The sequence below is a fragment of the Podarcis melisellensis genome (assembly GCF_964234715.1).
Source record: "Podarcis melisellensis genome assembly, chromosome: 15".
Classification (NCBI taxonomy): domain Eukaryota; kingdom Metazoa; phylum Chordata; class Lepidosauria; order Squamata; family Lacertidae; genus Podarcis; species Podarcis melisellensis.
In genome coordinates this window covers 40,436,537-40,456,127 of record NC_138532.1, presented here as the reverse complement: position 1 = coordinate 40,456,127, position 19,591 = coordinate 40,436,537, and the positions used below count along the sequence as shown (strand labels likewise).

At 42.3% G+C, this 19,591-nt stretch overlaps 1 protein-coding gene across 6 annotated transcripts in view; it reads left to right on the top strand.

Annotated features, from left to right (window-relative positions):
* VMP1 (vacuole membrane protein 1) overlaps positions 1 to 19,591 on the top strand; it is a 107,625-nt gene that overhangs the window by 60,264 nt on the left and 27,770 nt on the right. For all 6 annotated transcript variants that reach the window (XM_081890575.1, XM_081890578.1, XM_081890580.1 and 3 more), the window contains exon 8: positions 9,738 to 9,818. In XM_081890575.1, the coding sequence (XP_081746701.1) occupies positions 9,738 to 9,818 (81 nt within the window). The remainder of the gene's footprint in view (positions 1 to 9,737; positions 9,819 to 19,591) is intronic.

Sequence of the window (19,591 nt, the reverse complement as noted above, 5' to 3'; positions counted from 1 at the left end):
GGATCCAGTCCCTAGCATGGCTGCCATGGAACTCCTGTCCGTACGGTCGGATGACATGGGCTGGGCTGCTGGATTGGCTCGTCTTCTGTGAACTGTGTGTGCCCCATAATGTCCCCCACCCACCTCAAGCTCCACTGCCGATTTCAATAAAAGCACAGGTTGCACGAGGGCAAAGCTCTCTCTTTGGGGGAAAGAGGACATTGTTCAGCGGGAGACCTCCTGCTTTTCATACAGACGGGTTCCCCTGTTTGATCGCTGGCTTCCCCAGTTTAAAAGGATCAGAAAAACAAGGTCCTTCTTTATCTGCACAGTAATGGGGTAGGCTGGATCCTTGGCTCAACGTGGCACAAAATAACTTCCTGTGTTCCTAGTTTTCGTTGGGCGGGGGTCTTTTTAAGCCAATCTTCCTCCAAAGGAACTCCAGGTTATGTACAACAAACATCCAAACACATAGCTCAGGGAGTAGAGCATGTGCTTTGTGTGCAGAAGGTCCCAGGCTTAATCCGCAATGGCATCTCCAGGTGAAGCTGGGAATGTCCTTTCTGAATCCCTGCTGCCAGGGATGGACCAATGGTGTAACTCGGTATAAAGGCAACTCCGTATGTCGTCTTATTGAGAAATCCCCTGATAAGGTTGTGAGGAGCACCAGTTTTTTCACAGAACACCATTCAAAGATTCCCAACTCAGCTCTTTTCAGGGTGAGCAAGCTGATGTGTTTAGCAGTGTACCCCCCCTTTCCCCTATTTGTTCAAAGCACCTTAACAGGTGTGGGGGGTGTTTAAGGCTTCAAATACTCACTAAATAAATGGAAACACAACATAATCATTTCACGTTGATTTTTGTTTTTTTAAGACCACATTTGGAGAACCACGATGCGGAGGAGAAAATGCATCACTGTGGTTCTGCGAAGTCTTGCTCAAGAGCTAGCAGAGGAGCTCTTGTTGTCTACGCAGGAACGAAAAGTGGTGAATAAGAAAAAATACAGGCTGTAGCATATAAATTCCACTCGGCCGTGCGAAGGTCTTAAGGGGGGGAGAGCTTGTGGGAATGGAAGAACCTTCTCTGGCTGGTGGGAGGGTAGGGTGTCTTTTTTCTTGCATGGCGCTCTTCTCAATCGGCAGCTCCCCCACCTGTGAACAAAAAGCTTCTTGCGCAGCGGCACTGCAGACGCTGACCCCCATAGTACACAGTGCCCAGGTAGAAGTAAGAACTGGGACTCCTGAAATCCTTTTTTTTTTTTTAAATAGATATTTATTGGAGTTTTTAGAAAAGAAATACAATAATAATAAACAGTGTTGCTTTGTTTTTACAAAATTTCATAACATCCTTAGACTTCCTCACGTCTCCCGCTCCCACTTGCATCGTTAATAAATTTTTGTCAAGCAAATTATCATCTTATTTCCAAATTTATAACCACTTATTTAAGTACAATAAAAAAAATTCTCCTACAAATTTTGTTTCTCTTAATCTCTTTTATCATCAAATCTTCTTATATATTTGATGATAATTTGATGGGACTCCTGAAATCCAGACTCAGTAACTCCTTCTCCTGCAAATCTGCTTCCACCTATTCTTCTCTCCAACTTTTACTCATACCCAGCTTTTTCCTCAACTGTCCGGGATGGGGAGCCTATGGCCCTCCAGATGTTGTTGGACTACAACTCCCATTATCCCTGAGCGTTGTTCAGGCTGGCTAGAGCTGATAGGATTGGGAGTCCCTATGTCATATGGCCAGCATGGTGTAGTAGTTAAGAACAGTGGACTCGTAATCTGGTGAACCGTGTTCGCTTCCCCGCTCTTCCACCTGCAGCTGCTGGGTGACCTTGGGCCAGTCAGACTTCTCTGAAGTCTCTCAGCCTCACTCACCTTACAGAGTGTTTGTTGTGAGGGAGGAAGGGAAAGGAGATTGTTAGCCACGTTGAGACTCCTTAGGGTAGTGATAAAGCGGGATATCAAGTCCAAACTTTTCTTGTTGTTGTTCTTCTTCTTCTTCCACTTCTCCCCCCCCCCTTTTGAGATAGATCAGGCATCCCCAAACTCGGCCCTCCATATGTTTTTGGACTACAGTTCCCATCATCCCTGACCAGCTAGGGATGATGAGAGTTGTAGTCCCAAAACATCTGGAGGGCCGAGTTTGGGGATGCTTGAGACAGGCAGGCAGGCAGGCAGGCAGTGTTGAGCTCCGTGGACCCGATGGTCTGACTCAATTTAAGCCAGCATCCTTTATTCTTACCGAAGGGTCCTTCCTCCTCTTCAAAGACAGCACTTTTAGAAACCACATTTTGTTAAGGAATCAATGTGATTGTTCCACCACGGTCCCCAATTTTTGAGCACTTGATGATTTAGTTTTGATCCCGTTAATTGAAAGCCTTGGTGTGGGAAAACAGCTAGACTAGGGAAAAAGAGAAGCCTTTCATACTTTGTAAATGTGAACTTGTGAATCGGCCCTTATTTCAACATCCTTTTTTTTTTTTTTATACAGTATTTTGAGGGTGCCTATTCCCAGCACAGCTCTTGTGATCTGATGATTAATCCAATGAAGTAATAACTAATCATTTAACTATTCCCGGCCGGTTCATGCTTAGTGGCAGGAAGCCCTTTTCTAAGCCGACGAACAGTCATCCTTTTGCTAGGAATAAGGTTGAGCAAATAAGTTTATTTTTAAAAAATCATTACAATAGAGAAAATTAATCGCAGTAATCAGGAGGAAAGGAGAAGAAAGTCTAAATTCTTTAAAATGGGGGAAATAATGTTTTGCCCGTAAGTAACTTTAAAATCTCATATATAAGATATATTTATGTCTTTTAAAATCTGTCAGGGATTACTAAAGTGTTACTGGATTGTTGCTTTCTTTAAAAAAAACAACTTTCCCAAAGTGAATCTTCTTTTAACCTCTTTGCCTTTTTTGAAAATGGGATAAAAGTTGTGAAACTGACTGTTTATAACATCTGAGAAATGAAACTGTGAAAACTCTTTTTGATTACTGCAGGTGAGATTTTGGCTTGTGTCTTTAAGCCAAATAAAAATTTCTCATTAAGGAAATCAAAGCTAGAAAATCCCAAAAAATCAATGTTCCAAATAATTTCAAAAGGTCTTTACTTCTGAAGCTCTATTTATTCACCTAATGTTTTCTACTCTAGTACTAATTAGAATCTCTGAATCTTCAGACCTTAACATGTTAGTAGTACTGCAGTAGTGATTATATATATATATGTTTAAAGTTCATAAACAAAAAAATGCAGAATGAAATAGAGACAATCTCTGAGTGTTTGATAAACGAAATAATTACTATTAATGCATAACCATTATTTGATTTATTTTATTTTAGCCCTCTTGTTCACAGACTTTAAAAACTCTTAGCTGTTGCTTAGAATTTGATATAGGTTGTGTGCTCTTCCTAGAATATTTGAAAACTTTAAAAAAGTAAGACTAACAAAACAAAACATAGAAAACAGTTTAAATTTTGCTAAGAACTGGTGTTCGGATTCACTAGGGCAAACTTGATTTTCTTTTTAACTAAGCGTTTTTGATCCCTTTTATAAATGAGGAACTTGGAAATAAAAATCATATGCCCTTTTAATTCATTCTTTGATGTGTAGATAGCTGTCCATTACCTTTATCTTGAACATGTTTCCATGGGACTAATTCACCTTAAAAGCCATGGTTCTTAGCACCTTAGAAAATGCTTTTAGGATTGAGGTACCCTTTATCATAGGCTTTTCTCCAAATGTGGAAAACTTAGAAGTGCAATTCTTTTTTAAACAATCTCATTTCTTTTGCACATCCTCAGACTATTTTTTTTTAGGTCTTTACCAGTGTAGTTCCCCAAATAACTTTGTCCCCTTTGCCAAAAAGGTTATAACATGAGTTGTGTGGAAGTCAAACAGAAATCCAGCCTGATTTTACTGTACTGTAGCTCATACCTGTTTGGGTTTAATATCCAATAAATGTGGCGTTTTATTGTACAACCAAACCGGGGGGGAAACTCTTCAGGAACCACCTCCCCCCCACAAAAAATATATTATTATTTTGCAAATGTTTCAGTAACGCAATGTGCTTTGTGCAATCGTTGGGGCAAAATGGGAACTGAAAACTTAATGCTCAGATCTACCATGGTAGCACAAACAGAATAGGGAGACTTCTTATGAAATCGCAGTGCAGATGGACATACTCTTCTTAGTTCACTTCTCCTTTATTTTCTTTTTCTCCTTCCCCCAACCCCACCCCACCTCCCCTTCCTTTATATATATATAAAAAATATATGCTTCCAAGTCAGCAAAGGGGTAATAATACGCATGGAAGCCCCTCTCTCCCCAGTCGCACATAACCTGTGTGTGAAAAGAAAGACAAGCTGCAGTTTCCCACATCTAGCAGCTATGGTGGTGGCCCGAATCCAGAAGATTCAGATCTCCTAAATGCAGAAATCTTCCACCTTCCTGCTAGGAAGGGGCTTTCCCTGTCTTCGTTCCCAGCGATTTAATAATGGGGGGCTGTACCTGCTGCTTTGTGCCTTAATTATAAACTGGGGTTTAAAACACTTTTTTTTTTAAGAGGGCACTGAATAGAGTATCTCGCTTTGAATCATGGATCTCTACCTGTCCCCCGTCCCCGAAACTGGCATTTTTTAGGCAATTAGAAGTGGCTTTCCCCCTCCCAAGACACACTCTGGATCTTTGCTTCCACCAGCTAATGTATATATTATCAATTAATCACTCTCAGCAATGGCTGTTTGAGTGGTCCCTTCTAAATGGTACCAAGTTTTGCCAAAAGGGATACGTAAACACTCACACACCTTATAATTTTTAGCCAGAAGGGCAGAACACGTAATTAATCTTTGTTGTTGCTGCTGCTGCTGCTCAAAATAATTCATAACTTCGAGCTAAATTTGGTTGACAGCTAATTCTTTTAAAGCATGCAATTAATTTCCCCCTTCTTTAGCACGTTTTCACAATGCGTTATGAAATCAACAAATCATCTCCCCACCCCACCCCTTGAAAATTTCTTGCCAGCAAAATCTAGCCGTTGAAAACCATTAATATATAAATGCACAACTTGAGGGATGAATGCACCATTCATGCACAAAATGCTAAAAGTCTTTGTCCTCAGATTGCACTGATGCAAGTATATTCCATATTGGCATCTGTAGATAATAGACACTGAAAATGCCTTCCTGGAACAAACTGAAATTTTATTAGTACCCAGGTCTTTTCTATTAAAAGAAATAAATTAAAATGTACTGTGTAATAAAACTGCTAATTCCTGAAAGTTTTCCAGCTTTTGGGGGGGGAAAGTGATTTGCTGACAAGGCTGTCTTTCAAACCTAATAAACACATTTTATTTTATTTTATAATACTGGCCCTTATCTATATCTTTATATCTAGGACCCGCAAAATTTCTGTGAATTTGTTTTACACAGTTTTCATATTGGGTTTTAATTGTTGTACCCATGGGATTTTAGAATGAAGCGCAGATAATAAATTATAATCATTATCGATCTATAATCTTAAACCAAGCACTCATGAAGACTAGGTAAATTGAAGCAAGGTTTACATCTATGGTTCATTTAATAAGAAAATTCCATTTTTTAGAGTCAACTTACAAGGAATATATGACAGCTGGTTTATCTTCAATCTAAAGCTGATAGAAACGGTAGTATGTATGTGTAACATATTCCCTTTAGTTCTACTGAGCTGTAAATAAGCTTTGAACAGGCAGAAATGTTTGAGCTTTGTGCAAAAACTCCATTTTCTTTTTATTAGGACCTATTTTTGCTTTTGAATTTTTATGTTAAAAAATGCAAGCATTTGAACTGCACTGAATTATATATGAATCAGGGGAAAGGCTGTTGTTTTCTGTATATATTATTTTATTCCTTCATTTACTGTATTTACAATCATATTTATGAACTGCCAACTAATATTTTTTATGTTCAGAATAATCATTAAATTATAATTCATAAAATAGATCTCAGTATGGGTGAATATATATATATATATATATATATATATATATATATATATATATGCTTTCGTAGATTTTCACGGGTACAGGAATGCAGGTTTTGGTGTCCTCGGGTGTCTTCCCGTGTAAAAGTTGGGGTGTCTAGGCGACGTTTCGACGAGGTCTCACTCGTCATCTTCAGGCTGGTGCTTTCGGCTTCTTGTTACTGGAACAGAGCAGGATCTCAGTGTTTGAGTTCCTATAAATACTGTTGAGGGGGTGTGGTGTATAGCCTCCAATGTTCTGGGCAGAGAGGAAGTTCCCAGGCTAGTGTGCCTTTTCTTCTTTTGTTCCTTAATTACTTGAGGGATATCTTGAGTGATTTCTTGAGTGATATCCTGAGTACCACTTAGGTGGGTCATTAGGTGTGGATTAGTTGCTAAAGTCTTTGTGTCTTGACCTCTTGAACTTTGTGAAGAGTTTTTCTGAGAAGATGGCTGTACTGCACTTAGTTGTGCTCTGGCTTGGCTTCGTGTATAGGGGCGAGCTTTATATATATAAAGGAGTTAAATGTGTTCTCATAATTACCTTCCCTATAAAGTTTATCTTATCAGGCCTTTAAAAAAAAAGTCTTGAAATTAGCAGGCAAAACCTCTTTTTTTAAACCATTTTAGAGAATGCATTTAAAATGTTGCCTAAAAGTAATAATTTAAACTGCTGTTTAATTAGCTAAAAAAACCTGTTATCTAGTATTTTTTTATATTGCATCAGTGGTGGAGCATCTGTGCCCCAGGAAAGTTCACAATGTTTGGGGTGTTTTAAATTAGGGACGTGGGTGGCACTGTGGGTTAAACCACAGAGCCTAGGACTTGCTGATCAGAAGGTCAGCGGTTCGAATCCCCATGACGGGGTGAGCTCCCGTTGCTCAGTCCCAGCTCCTGCCAACCTAGCAGTTCGAAAGCACCTCAAAGTGCAAGTAGATAAATAGGTACCGCTCCGGCGGGAAGGTAAACGGCGTTTCCGTGCGCTGCTTTGGTTCTCCAGAAGCGGCTTAGTCATGCTGGCCACATGACCCGGAAGCTGTCTGCGGACAAACGCCGGCTCCCTTGGCCTATAGAGCGAGATGAGCGCCGCAACCCCAGAGTCGGCCACAACTGGACCTAATGGTCAGGGGTCCCTTTACTCTTTACCTTTTTAGCAATCCTGAGACCAGGTCTGCCCTTGGGTGTGACTCAGGAGCGTCATTGGGTGGGGACATCTGGCCGGCAACATGTGGCGCCATTGTTCAAACATCTGCCCTGGCTCCCCACCCGTGACTGAGTCAGACTCTGAAAGTGCTTGTATAATTTTACAATGCCCCTGAGCAACTTGGGCCAAGGGAACCTCAGGGACCAGCTGAGCCCTTTATATCTCAGCTTGATCACTGAGATCCTCTGCAGGCGTGTCATTGGCTGTCCCCAGAGCTGAGGTGTAGTTCATTTGACATCAGCATGAAACAGAGATTTCGGTATCATCGACCCAGGCCTGCCAACAGAGACTCAGCAGGTTCCATTCTGTTTCAGCTATGAAATGCCTACTGAAAACTTTCCTATTCTGCCAGGCTTATTCAGGCAATTAAGAGTACAGTGGTACCTCGGGTTACATACGCTTCAGGTTACATACGCTTCAGGTTACAGACTCCGCTAACCCAGAAATAGTACCTTGGGTTAAGAACTTTGCTTCAGGATGAGAACAGAAATCGTGCAGCGGAAGCGGGAGGCCCCATTAGCTAAAGTGGTGCTTCAGGTTAAGAACAGTTTCAGGTTAAGTACGGACCTCCGGAACGAATTAAGTTCTTAACCCAAGGTACCACTATACATCTTTCCATAATAGTAAACCTGTGTGTGTGTGTGTGTGTGTGTGTGTGTGTGTGTACATATACATATACAGTGGACGTTCGGGTTGCGAACGTGATCCGTGCGGGAGACACGTTCGCAACCTGCAGCGGTGCATCTGTGCACGCACAGGTTGTGATTTGGTGCTTCTGCGCATGCGCGACTGCCAAAACCCAGAAGTAACCCGTCAGTGAAAAATGAGTTTAAACCTTCTTCTGTATCACCAGTCGTTGGTTACCCTTCTGCTGCTGTGTTGCTGGCTGGTTGTACTTTTTAGTGGGTTTTATTTGCTTGTTTAAACATGAAGTTGTTTTATCCAAATTTATGACCGTTCTAATTGCTTTTAAGTGACTTGATGACTTTAAGCGACTTGCGCTCCTGTCAGCTGTCCTTCCATTGGTTATAAAGGCAATAACATAAGTTACATATTTGCATCTTCCAGAGGCCATGTTTCAAAAAAAAATGTTCTGTTTGGGATTAATAAGGGTTTCTTTTCATTCCACATTTGTTAAAAATTGTGTGTGTGTTACATATTTATTTAATATCATGGCAAAAATACAGCTTACATAAGTTATTTTTTATTGTCATGTTATTTGCAGTAATGTGATGTCTTCAGCCCAGATCTTGAGCCCTTTTATTTGAATCAGGTGGCCTTTCTTTCTTGCTCTGTTAAAATCTGCCAACATGAGATTCCACGTTGCGCATTTGTAAGAAATCAGTCTTTTAGTGTGGCAGCCCCAACACTGTGCAACTCACTGTCTATTGACATCAGGCAGGATCTCATCATCACCTGCTGAAAACACTTTTGTTTCTGTAACCTATCCAGACATGTAGGCATGTGTTTCAATCTCGTGGTTAGCTCATCGTTGATTTAAATTATTTTAGTTAATTGTAGGTAGCCGTGTGGGTCTGCCGTAGTTGAAACAAAATAAAAAAAATCCTTCCAGTAGCACCTTAGAGACCAACTAAGTTTGTTAAAGCTCATACCAATAACAAACTTAGTTGGTCTCTAAGGTGGTACTGGAAGGAATTTTTTAAATTTTGTTTAAATTATTTTGTGTGTGTTTTAAATAACTTTCCCCCTGATTGTTGCATTGTTTTATTCTTTCTGTAAACTGCTTCAATGTTTTGTTTACAATTAAATGGTATATACATTTTATGATATATTTTTTAAAAAAAGGGTGGGGGGAACCCAGCTCATTGCTATTTCCTCTGACGATGGCTCCCCAATATTTTGGGCAGGTCCATTTTTTCCTGTCCTTGGTACTTAACATTCCTTTAACCAGAAAGTGCCAAGGGATAATAAAAGCTGGTCCTTTCTGCGTGCCAAGCGTATGTCCTGCCACCAAACCACAGCCAGGAGTTATTAGCGTTTTGAGTGGGGCTGTGGCGGGCTTTTTTATGGAAAAATCCTGGCTTGTAACCCTTCCCTTCCGGAAAAGAAAGCCATGTTCACACCTTTGCTAATTGTAGTTAATTGTGTTTTTATGATTCTCTAAAGACTTAATGGCCGTGATGCCAACTCCAGCTCAGGTGTGTGTGGAGGGGAGAGATCCCAAGGGAGGTATTCCCCCCCCCCTTGAGTGATGAACGTTACCTGTCTGTGTCACAAAAGTTTGAAAGGGTCACTCTAGCAGGAAGAGCTGCAAATGAGCATCTGGGATTGTTCAGCGTTTTCAATCTGAATCAGCCCGCCGGATGTCTGGTTCACCAGTGTGTCAGTTTTATGTCCTCTTTCTTGCTTAATAAAGGCTTTTTTATAATTATTAAACACACTTGCACAATGCAGGGTGGGAAGGGAGATGTGAGAAAGGCTGTGCAATCCTGTGGGGTTGGAAAAATAAACTCCCCAGCCCTGGTTGGTTATTTCCTCCCCCTTTCCCCATCTCTGGTTACTTAATTTGTTGTTTTCTTCGTTCACAGGACTTTGCCTCCCGTGCTAAGCTGGCAGTCCAGAACCTTGTGCAGAAAGTTGGCTTTTTTGGAATCCTGGCATGTGCTTCAGTAAGTCCTTACTCCTTCTCTCCAATAAATGTATGGATGGGTTGAAATTGTCCCGTTCCACCTTCCACGCCCAACTTTCACTACCCGTTCCACCTTTCCCAGCAAGGAACTCACAGCTGTCTATGTGCTTTTCTTCATTATTCATCAAATCGTCATATTCTAATCCTTCTTTTCAGACAAAGATTGCCCTTCAAAGTGGGTCTTAACAATTTTAAAAAATCAAAATAAGGAGATGAAGGGCAGAATCTGAGATTTTAAAACTTAATAAAAAGAGAACACACACACACACTTGACGAGGAGAGTCAAGGCAGGATCAAGGCAGAGAAGGGTGGTTGGTTTGATGATGCCCAAGCAATAGGCCAAGCTGAAAGCAAGCATTTTATATTAAACCCCTGAGGTTGCACAGAGATGTGCAGGCAGTGGATAAAGACCATGGGCTTGAAAGGACTTGCAGATGGAAAATGTGATTACAAGGTGAAAAAAATAATAATTAGGAAATATGAGCCTCAGTAATAATGAGCATGTACAGAGTGCACCTCCCCTGCCAGTGAGGAACTGCTGTATTTAATGAGATGTTATTTTTACATTTTATACTTCCTGGTCATGGTGATTGATGGGGAATAAATGTTGGTTACATTTTGATATTTCTTGACTCTTGTTTTCATTTACGTTCCGAAGAGTTTGGGTTGGGGTCGATGACAGCTCATGGAGGGACCAATGAACTCGGGAGTTTGGGGAACCCTGAGTTAAGGCCATTGCTGGTGCGTCTTAGACAGAGGTGTTGCAATGGGCCTGAAGCCCTTGTCCCTCAGCCAGGCGTTAAAGGCTAGATTGTGCCTCCCTTCCTTTCCTTTCCAGAGCCTGGTGGCAATTGCTAGTTGGAATCAGAGCATCCTTTTTCCCTGGGAAGGGCCTCCTCTATTTCTTTTCGACAATTATTCCCTTTTCTCATAGGCTATCATTGGCTGCTTACCACAACGGCTATATTCTGCCTCTTCGGTTGGAAGCAACCTACCGCTGAGAGTCACAAATGGGAATAAATGTCGCAGCCTGCAAGCTTCCCCGAAGAAGCATTTGGTTGGCCACTGTGAGAACAGAAAGCTAGACTAGATGGGCCATCTTACCTGGTCCAGCAGCCAGAACATCTTCTGATGTTCTTACCTTTTTCATGCTCTAGCAGGTTGCTCCTGGGTGCCAATCTGGCCTTGTTGAGCCAAGGCTTCCCTTCCCCACTTTGTTGGGTGGGCTACCGCAATCAAGGAATGCCCCCTGTGATTTGTTTAGTTGCAAGTTTTAGTCCAAGTCCGAACAGACGTGTTGCATTGTCGGACTTGACTGTATACAGCCAGTAGATTTTGTGGTGGTCTGGACTGACAGTGCGGAGAAAGTTATGAAAGTCCTGGTGAGACGTCACGTCCTGTCTAGGAGTCCAAATGAAAAAGAGGTGTTAACAGTGTTATCTCAGATAAAAAGAGAAGCTTTTGGGGAGCGTTGTAGTTGAGAAAGCTTCATTCTAAGTGAGCCATGATGATGTTGGCATAATTTGCAGCCCATAGCAGTACACTGATCTGAACGTCCATGCTCTTCCCCAAAACTAAAGTAATTGTGGGTAGTTTTGAGGTTCTTATATTAATTTACTAGGTGCTGAACAGCTTGAGTCCAGGATAACTTAAGGATTGCTTATATCCCTGCCCAGTCACTGGGGTCTTCAGGGAAGTGACTGTTAGTGGTCTCTTGCGGCTCAGAAAACACGTTTCATATTTGTTGTTGTTGTTACTCAGACACACATTTCTATTTATTTATATTGAATGTGTAAACTGCCCAGCTGAGATCGGACGTTAAGTAGTTTTCTCAGAACTTCTGTGGTGTCCTGTAGGTAACTTGGTTTGGGAAATGGGGTCTATATAGCCAAATATGTTAAAAACAATACCTCATATCTTCACACAGCAGACAATGCTGTTAAATTAGAATTAAAATGGCACCACCCATGCTTAGTATTTTGTCAAAAGAACCAGTTATTTGTCCTTAATTGCTCTATTCCCAAGATGGTCTTTAGAGCGGTTTACAGCTTTCTTGGTTATGGATGCATACGGTATCAGGTTAACCGAATTAGTTGCAAAGTTTGTGTTCCGAGCTATAAAAGAGACATAAGCAACTTTTACAGAATTGTTAAAAGTGTACTGGTTTTGATTTTGTCCTAACCGTGTTTAAATTCTTAACAATTAAGCCTGTAACTGTTGGTGAACTGCCTTGTATTTCTGAGTTTCTTTCCCCAACATTGTTTGGAGTTACATATTTATTTAATTTTTTTTTAAAAAAAATTTGGGCTGCCTGTGGATTGTCAATAAGCAAGGACTTCATCTCGGTCCTGGTCCTGAAATCATCCCCAAAGGGCACAGTCTTGCAGGTCCAGTTGGCAATTGCTTGCTGCGTGTATATCTTGTTAGTGCACTTCATTGCGACATCTACCCAACCAGAAGGTTTTTTGGTTTTTTTATGACATTACACAAATGCATGAAACAACCAGTGGTGAGGAACTTGTGTCTCTCTAGATGTTACTAAACTATGACTCCCAGCATCCCTGCCCATGGCCCATTCTTGGTGGGGCTGGGGGGGGGGAGCTGCAGTTCGGTAACCCTCTAAAGGGCCAAAGGCACCCCCCTCAAAAAAAACCTGACTTAAATAAACTTGTCCCAAGACGTAGAGGACTTTGTATATCATTAGTAACACCTTGGATCAGTACACCCCGAGCGTAAATTCTTGATTTCCTAATAAAACAGCAGGATGAGGAAGTCAATTCATTTGTAAATTAACCTTACGACTTTTTATAACATTGGGTCGTGATAAAATAATCTCTGTTCAGGGTTATGATAGAAATAGTTGGAGGGCAAAAAACAGAAACCTTTCCATGCTTGTTTTGGTCTTTCAGCTGGCTAAACCCGTTTTATTTTTATTTTACTTAATTTATGTTTCTGTGTTTTCTGTTTCACTTTAAGATCTCTTTGTTTTATTTTTGGGAACCGTGCCATTCAGATTCCCAGGATGACACCGACTTAACAGCATTTTGGAGCAGATTTGGAAGCATGCACATTAAAGCCTACAGAAATGTACTTTAGAAAGCTTTTCGGCCTGATCCATGTCTAGCAGCTCATTTAAGTCACTCAGTTCAGGCCTTCATTGCATTAGAGATGCTGGATCTGACTCACCAGCTTTCAGTCACCCTGGCATGAGGCATCTTTGAATAAGCTGACTTGAGCTGAAGTAAACTCAATATAACTGGAAATCATGGGGTGGGAGGGAGAGAAAGAGATTTAAATTGCCCTTGTCTGCCTCCATTTTTACTTTTTTTCTGTGTGCTTGTTAAATTATCTGCTAACTCATGGCCTGCTTTGGTAAAAAAAAATCCCCCCTTCATTATGACATTATGTTGCCCCTGTTGGCTTTTAAAAGTTTAATGTGCCGTAAGATGTTTTATAGGAAGCTATTAATAGATGGAACAAAATAAATAAATGTAGTAATTAAGCAGCAGCTATTTCCCCCCTTTTTTTGTGAGATGCCTTTTGTGTGGAAGGGCACCTAAGCAGTTCAATTGTATTGCTTTGCTTTTTTTGTGAAGGAAAGTGAGTCAGACTTTGCGCTTTCGTGAAATTCTCATTTTCAAAATATTATTATTTCTCATTATTGTTATTGCTGCATTAGTTTATATCCCCTTCTTCCTCTGAGGGCCTCAGCGGTAGCCTTCTCTCTCTCCTCATCATCATTTTATCCTAACAACAAACCTGTGAGGTAGGTTAGTCTGAAAGATAGCTGTGGGCATAAGTTCACCCAGCGAGACAAGAGTGGGGATTTATTTAATTGTGCATTTGAAATAAACATTCTGCATCTGTTTCGAAGCAAATGCACTGGTTCTAGCAAAATTTAGTTCATTTCCATCGAGGCAACTTATATAGGGGTTTCTGGCCTGGATCCCGTTAAAACTCTGGGCAGACCTCAGCTTCATCAAGCAAGATGTGCCCTCAGACCAGCAAATATCAAAAATGTTACAATTTAGGGCAAAACTATATTAACATTTTTAAAATGCGTGCTTTCTCATGCTCTTGTCCTCATTGTAAACAATCACGCATTAATAAACTTGAACTGAACAGGGAACAACATTTAAACAGATGTAGGTGAGGGGGGAAATTGTGACGTCCTTCATCACACATAGGCCCAGACCACATCCACATTGTACGGTTAAAGCACTCTTATTTCACTTTTAAAATCATGGCTCTCCGATGCTCAAGGAATCCCGGGAACTGCAGTTTGTTAAGGGTCTCCTGGCGCCGCTTAGCTCTTTTAACAAACTACAGTTCCCAGAATGCTTTGGGTGTAATCCGTGACTCTAAAAGTGGAAAAGGGGTGCTTTAAATGTACTGTCCGCTCAGAGCTCTAACCAGCTCACCTGAAATTTGGCAGTCGGGTAAAGTTGAGCCCAGGTTAGCTCCAGACTGCCTCTCACCCCTCTCCAGCTATAGGTGAAGTTTTCTGTTTGTGACGACCGCCCTGCAAGGCGGGACCAAGGTTTACCTGGAAAAGGATGCACACCATTTCTGGTGAATGTGATGGGTTTTCCCCCCTCCCCCTTCGTAGGTTGTGCAATGTTGGTGCACGTTTTAATTTGGAAAAATGTGATTTGTCTTTTGAATCCGCCTTCCTCCTTACCCTGTACATTACGACATCCACAGCTTAATCTCCAGAACATTTTGTTCTCCTTACCGAGACAAGTAAACACATCTCCTCTGGGTTCTGCTCGTAGTAGCAGTGAATCAGTCACCAGATTCTTTCCTGCCAGTGGCACCAGCGCCATTGCGTTAATCGCACAGATAAATAGAAGGAAATCGGATATTTAAAGGGTTCTGAAAGGGACGACGTCTTCTCCAGGGTCTCAAGAGTTTTAATTGGTTTACTCTGCAAAGTTCTTCTATAGTCAAATTTAACTCTGCCTTTGGTAACAAGTTTATATGATACACCCCCATGCTGAATACCGCAGGAGGGTTGGAACCAGAACCAGCAAAACGAACGCAGAAACATTTGTTCTTATAACTCAATATGGGGATAGCCAACATGGTTTCCCCTCCCCCCCCCCATCGTTTTGGACTACAACTCCCATCATCCCCAGCCAACAATCAGGGATAATGGGTGTTGTAGTCCAAATCATCTGTAGGGTGCCACGTTAGCTAACTTTGGCCTAGACTGCCTGACCCCAGCTGTCTGGGACCTTGTTAGGGACTGGGGATTGTATTGGCTATTTAAAATGTTTTCATTTTATTCTCATTTTAGCACATACAGCGCCTTTATTGATTTTGAAAGACAAGTATAACGTGTCCCAAATGAAAAGTTGCAAGCCACCCACCCTGTTTCACTGTCCAGTTTGCAAGACAAAAGTAGAGAGATACATTTGCCAACTTGGAAAAAACTGCACTATTATTATTATTATTATTATTGAAATTATATCTGTTGTGATCTCACTGTGAGTGCAGTAATTGCAGAAAAGAAGGATAAATGAACCAGACTCGAGTTTTCTTATTTGCTCATGCCCCTCTCTCATTTTAAAGAAGGGAGTGGGAGGGAGGAAGGAAGCCCCTTTTAGCCAGAGTAGGTACTGACAGGACTCTGGATGAATTTATCTTCTTCAAGGAGAGCTGTGTTAATCTGGGCCAAATCCAGGCTGTTGCATTTCTCTTGCATACCTTGTCTAGACTGGGGATAAAGAGTCACATTTTCAATGTGCTGTATAATGCGTCTGAACACTTAGCGCATCAGCGTGGCAGGTCGGATATTTTTACGATCCCTTTAAGCAAAGGTTGACCATTTAGCTGGGGCAATAACAGCAATAATACTTAGAATGAGCATTTTAGATGGCTCAAAGCTATCACAGGTACATTCTCTCTCAGTAGGCCTTACGCTACAACAAGCTAGTAAGGTAGTCCATTGCTGTTATTTCCATGTTTGGACATCCATTGCGGGGGGGTGGGGGGACGACATTTAGGCCTCCAGGTACATTTGCTGGACTATTTTTATTAATTATACTTACTGAACTAAGTTCCTATACTTCTTGATTGTAGTAAGTAAAACTTCTAAGTAGTTGACAAATATTAAAACTACTAATAAAAGCCAGCTAGTTTTTAAAATAATAATTAAAATTAACAGTAAAAAAAGAGATTAAAACACAGCAGCAGCTATGTGTCTGGGTAGAGTTGCCCAAACTACCTGTATCAAGTGGTTTCTTAAATAAGTACTGCCTGATGTCAAGCAGGGAGTTCCAAAGGGCAGATGCTGCCACATCCATAAGATTGATTTCTTACAAATGTGGAACAGGTATTTTTGTGGAACCTGTAACAATGCCAGTGGTTGGACTACAGTTCCCATCATCCCTTGCCCTTGTCCATGCTGATTGGGGCTGATGAGGGTTGGGAGTCCCACAACATCTGGAGGGCCACAGGTTCGTCAGCCCTGATACATCACCTCTCATCCCAGCAACCTTCAATTGGACAAGGCCCTGTTCCGTGTTTAGACTATGCGTGAGGTGCTGGACTATTATGGGCTGCCACAGCAATTGTCCCAAAGCCGTGGAATGTCCACGTCCGCCCCCCCCAAAAATACACAGTACCTCTCTGCAGGGGCGATTGCAAAGAGACAAGATCAGAGCAATAGATCTTTCGGAGACTTGGCAGGAAGCCTGTGATGTAGATTTTGGTACATTCGGTTTTTTTACTCACTTACTCCGCAGAATCAGTGAGCCTTGCCCAGGAACCATGCATGGTTGGGGGGTTTGTGCACCCGAGGGGTTTGTGGGGTTTTCCTGAAGGAGTGTCTCCACCCCCATCATTCACTGAGGTCCAGCTCCAAGGAGGGCCTTCTGGCGGTTCCCTCCCTGCGAGAAGTGAGGTTATAGGGAACCAGGCAGAGGGCCTTTTCGGTGGTGGCACCCGTCCTGTGGAACGCCCTTCCACCAGATGTCAAGGAAATAAACAACTACCTGACTTTTAGAAGACATCTGAAGGCAGCCCTGTTTAGGGAAGCTTTTAATGTCCAATGTTTTATTGGGCTTTTTATTCTGTCGAGAGCCGCCCAGAGTGGCTGGGGAAACCCAGCCAGATGGGTGGGGTATAAATAATAAATAATAATTCTTCTTCTTCTTCTTCTTCTTCTTCTTCTTCTTCTTCTTCTTCTTCTTCTTCTTCTTCTTCTTCTTCTTCTTCTTCTTCCTTATCACATAGCAGCCCTCCCTCACCCCCAGACCAACACTGCAAGCTGCTTTTTGAAACGGGAGGGAGTTTTCAAAAGCAGCACTTGACAGGGAATGAGAGTCTGCTTTCCGTGAAAGTGAGTGGATTGGGGCCCAAGATCCACGCAAACTCTTGGGGGTGGCTTGTAGCTGTTTGGGTCTTGGTATCCCCAGCCAACACTGGGAAGAGCTGTACTGCAGTGGTAGAGCATATCTGAAGGAGCATCTCCACCCCCCATCGTTCTACCCGGACACTGAGGTCCAGCACCGAGGGCCTTCTGGCGGTTCCCTCGCTGCGAGAAGCTAAGTTACAGGGAACGAGGCAGAGGGCCTTCTTGGTAGTGGCACCCGCCCTGTGGAACGCCCTCCCACCAGATGTCAAAGAGAACAACAACTACCAGACTTTTAGAAGACATCTGAAGGGAGCCCTGTTTAGGGAAGCTTTTAATGTTTTATGTATTACAGTATTTTAATATTTTTTTGGAAGCTGCCCAGAGTGGCTGAGGAAGCCCGGCCAGATGGGCGGGGTATAAATATATTATTATTATTATTATTATTATTATTATTATTATTATTATTATTATTATTATTATTACCATGCATGCATAAGGTTCCTGGTATCTCCTGGTAGGACTGGGAATATATCCCGCCTGAAGCATGACTGCTAGTCAGTGTAGACAGTGCCAAGCCAAATGGACCAGTAGGTCTAACTCCATATCAGCTTGCGTCCCTGGTACCCCAAGACAGAAATTAACAAAAAATCCCAAAAGGGTGGTGTGCACCCGGCACTGCTAGCAAAATGTTACAATCATGATAGGCTTCCTAACCTACCACACAGGGTTGTTGTGAGGATAAAATGGAGAAACGGAAACCTGGAGCTCTGTGGAGGAAAGATGGCGTGTACAATAATAATATACCCCACAAGTGTCCCAGGGAAAAATGAGACATCCTGTTTAATTGCGCAAGAGCACGGCGGCCATTTTGGGCGCCATGATTTCCCCCCAAATCTCACCCTGAAAAAGCTCTTCCTACACCCTGAAAAAGCACTTTGGGGGGGCCCAAACTCACGCAGCACCCCAAAAAGCGTGTGCAAGCATGGCCCCCAACAGAACACATCTTTGGGGCTCCGTGATCTCATGCAGGTCACATGACTCATGTAGGAGCAGGGCGAGAAGACGCACAACCCGGTTTTGGTGGAACAAACCTTTTTTTGGCTTCATCTTTCTCTCAGCAGCACACACGCACAGCAATAAATACCAAGGTTGATTTTATTTTGTTTTTCCCCCTTCTGTCTTTTGTTTCAGATGCAATTCATGAGGGATCAGTCTCAGAGACTGACTCATCGGGCCAAGTACACTTGTTTGGGGGGCTGAAGGGGGAGCCTTTTTTTAATGTATGGCTTTTAAATGGCTGGCTGTGGTTTTGTGCATTTCTTACAAAAGACGTCTGCGAGCTGTTTCTAATCTGGGGCTAGCAAGAGAGAATCGGGGCAGGGTCTGTTGTTTGTCTGGGACATTGTCTAGCTGAGGTCTCCCCAGTTTTTGGGAAATTTATGTGCTGTAACACTAACATTCTTGGGCACGAGCCTTTTTTAAATTAGGAGAAAATGAGAGCTCGCATATTTTGTGTTGTTTTTCCAAAGGATTAAGGACTTCATAAGGAGACGTGAGGCTCATCTACTGCAGTAGTCTTCAAGCTTTCCAGACCCTGGACCCACCATTAACCCAAACATGCATTTGAAGGCTTGCAGGGTGGCAATGCTGTATTTGCAACCCACCTTGGTCTCTTAGAGGGTCCTGACCGACCACTGGAAGATGAAGGATCCAGTTTGGCCTTCCTCAACATGGTATCTTCCAGATATTGTTGGACTGCAGCTCCCATCATCCTCAGCCATTGGTCAAGCTGGCTGGGGGTTGATGGGAATTGGAGGCCAAAACATCTGGAGGGCTCCAGGTAACAGAAGGCGGATCTAAAACCCAACATCCCTATTTTCCACAGTGGCTATCCACATACCACTGGGAACATAGGAGCCTTCAGGATCAGGCCACTGGCCTTTCTAGTCCAGAGTCTTGTTCTTCTCAAGGTGGACTCCCAGAAGCCCACAAGCACAGCATCACAGCAAAAGCTCTCCTCCACTATCCCCCCCCCACACGCCTTCAGCAACTAATCTTCCTAATACTGTTTGCTGTATTTTCTTCCCTTTGTTGCTTAATTTTTAATTGATCTTCGGCTGTTTGAGTAGTTTAAGTTGCTTTGAGGCACTTTTTGTAGAACATGACGAATAAATGCCAAAGTTAATGATGATGAAAGATGTATAGACTGCCCCTAAACATGGAGGTTCTGTTTACGGCTGAGAACTGTTACTAGGCCTGTGATTCTCCATGGACTTGTCCAGTTTCCCAGTGGCTGTTTGGCATTACAGTGGTACCTTGGGTTAAGTACTTAATTCGTTCTGGAGGTCCGTTCTTAACCTGAAACTGTTCTTAACCTGAAGCACCACTTTAGC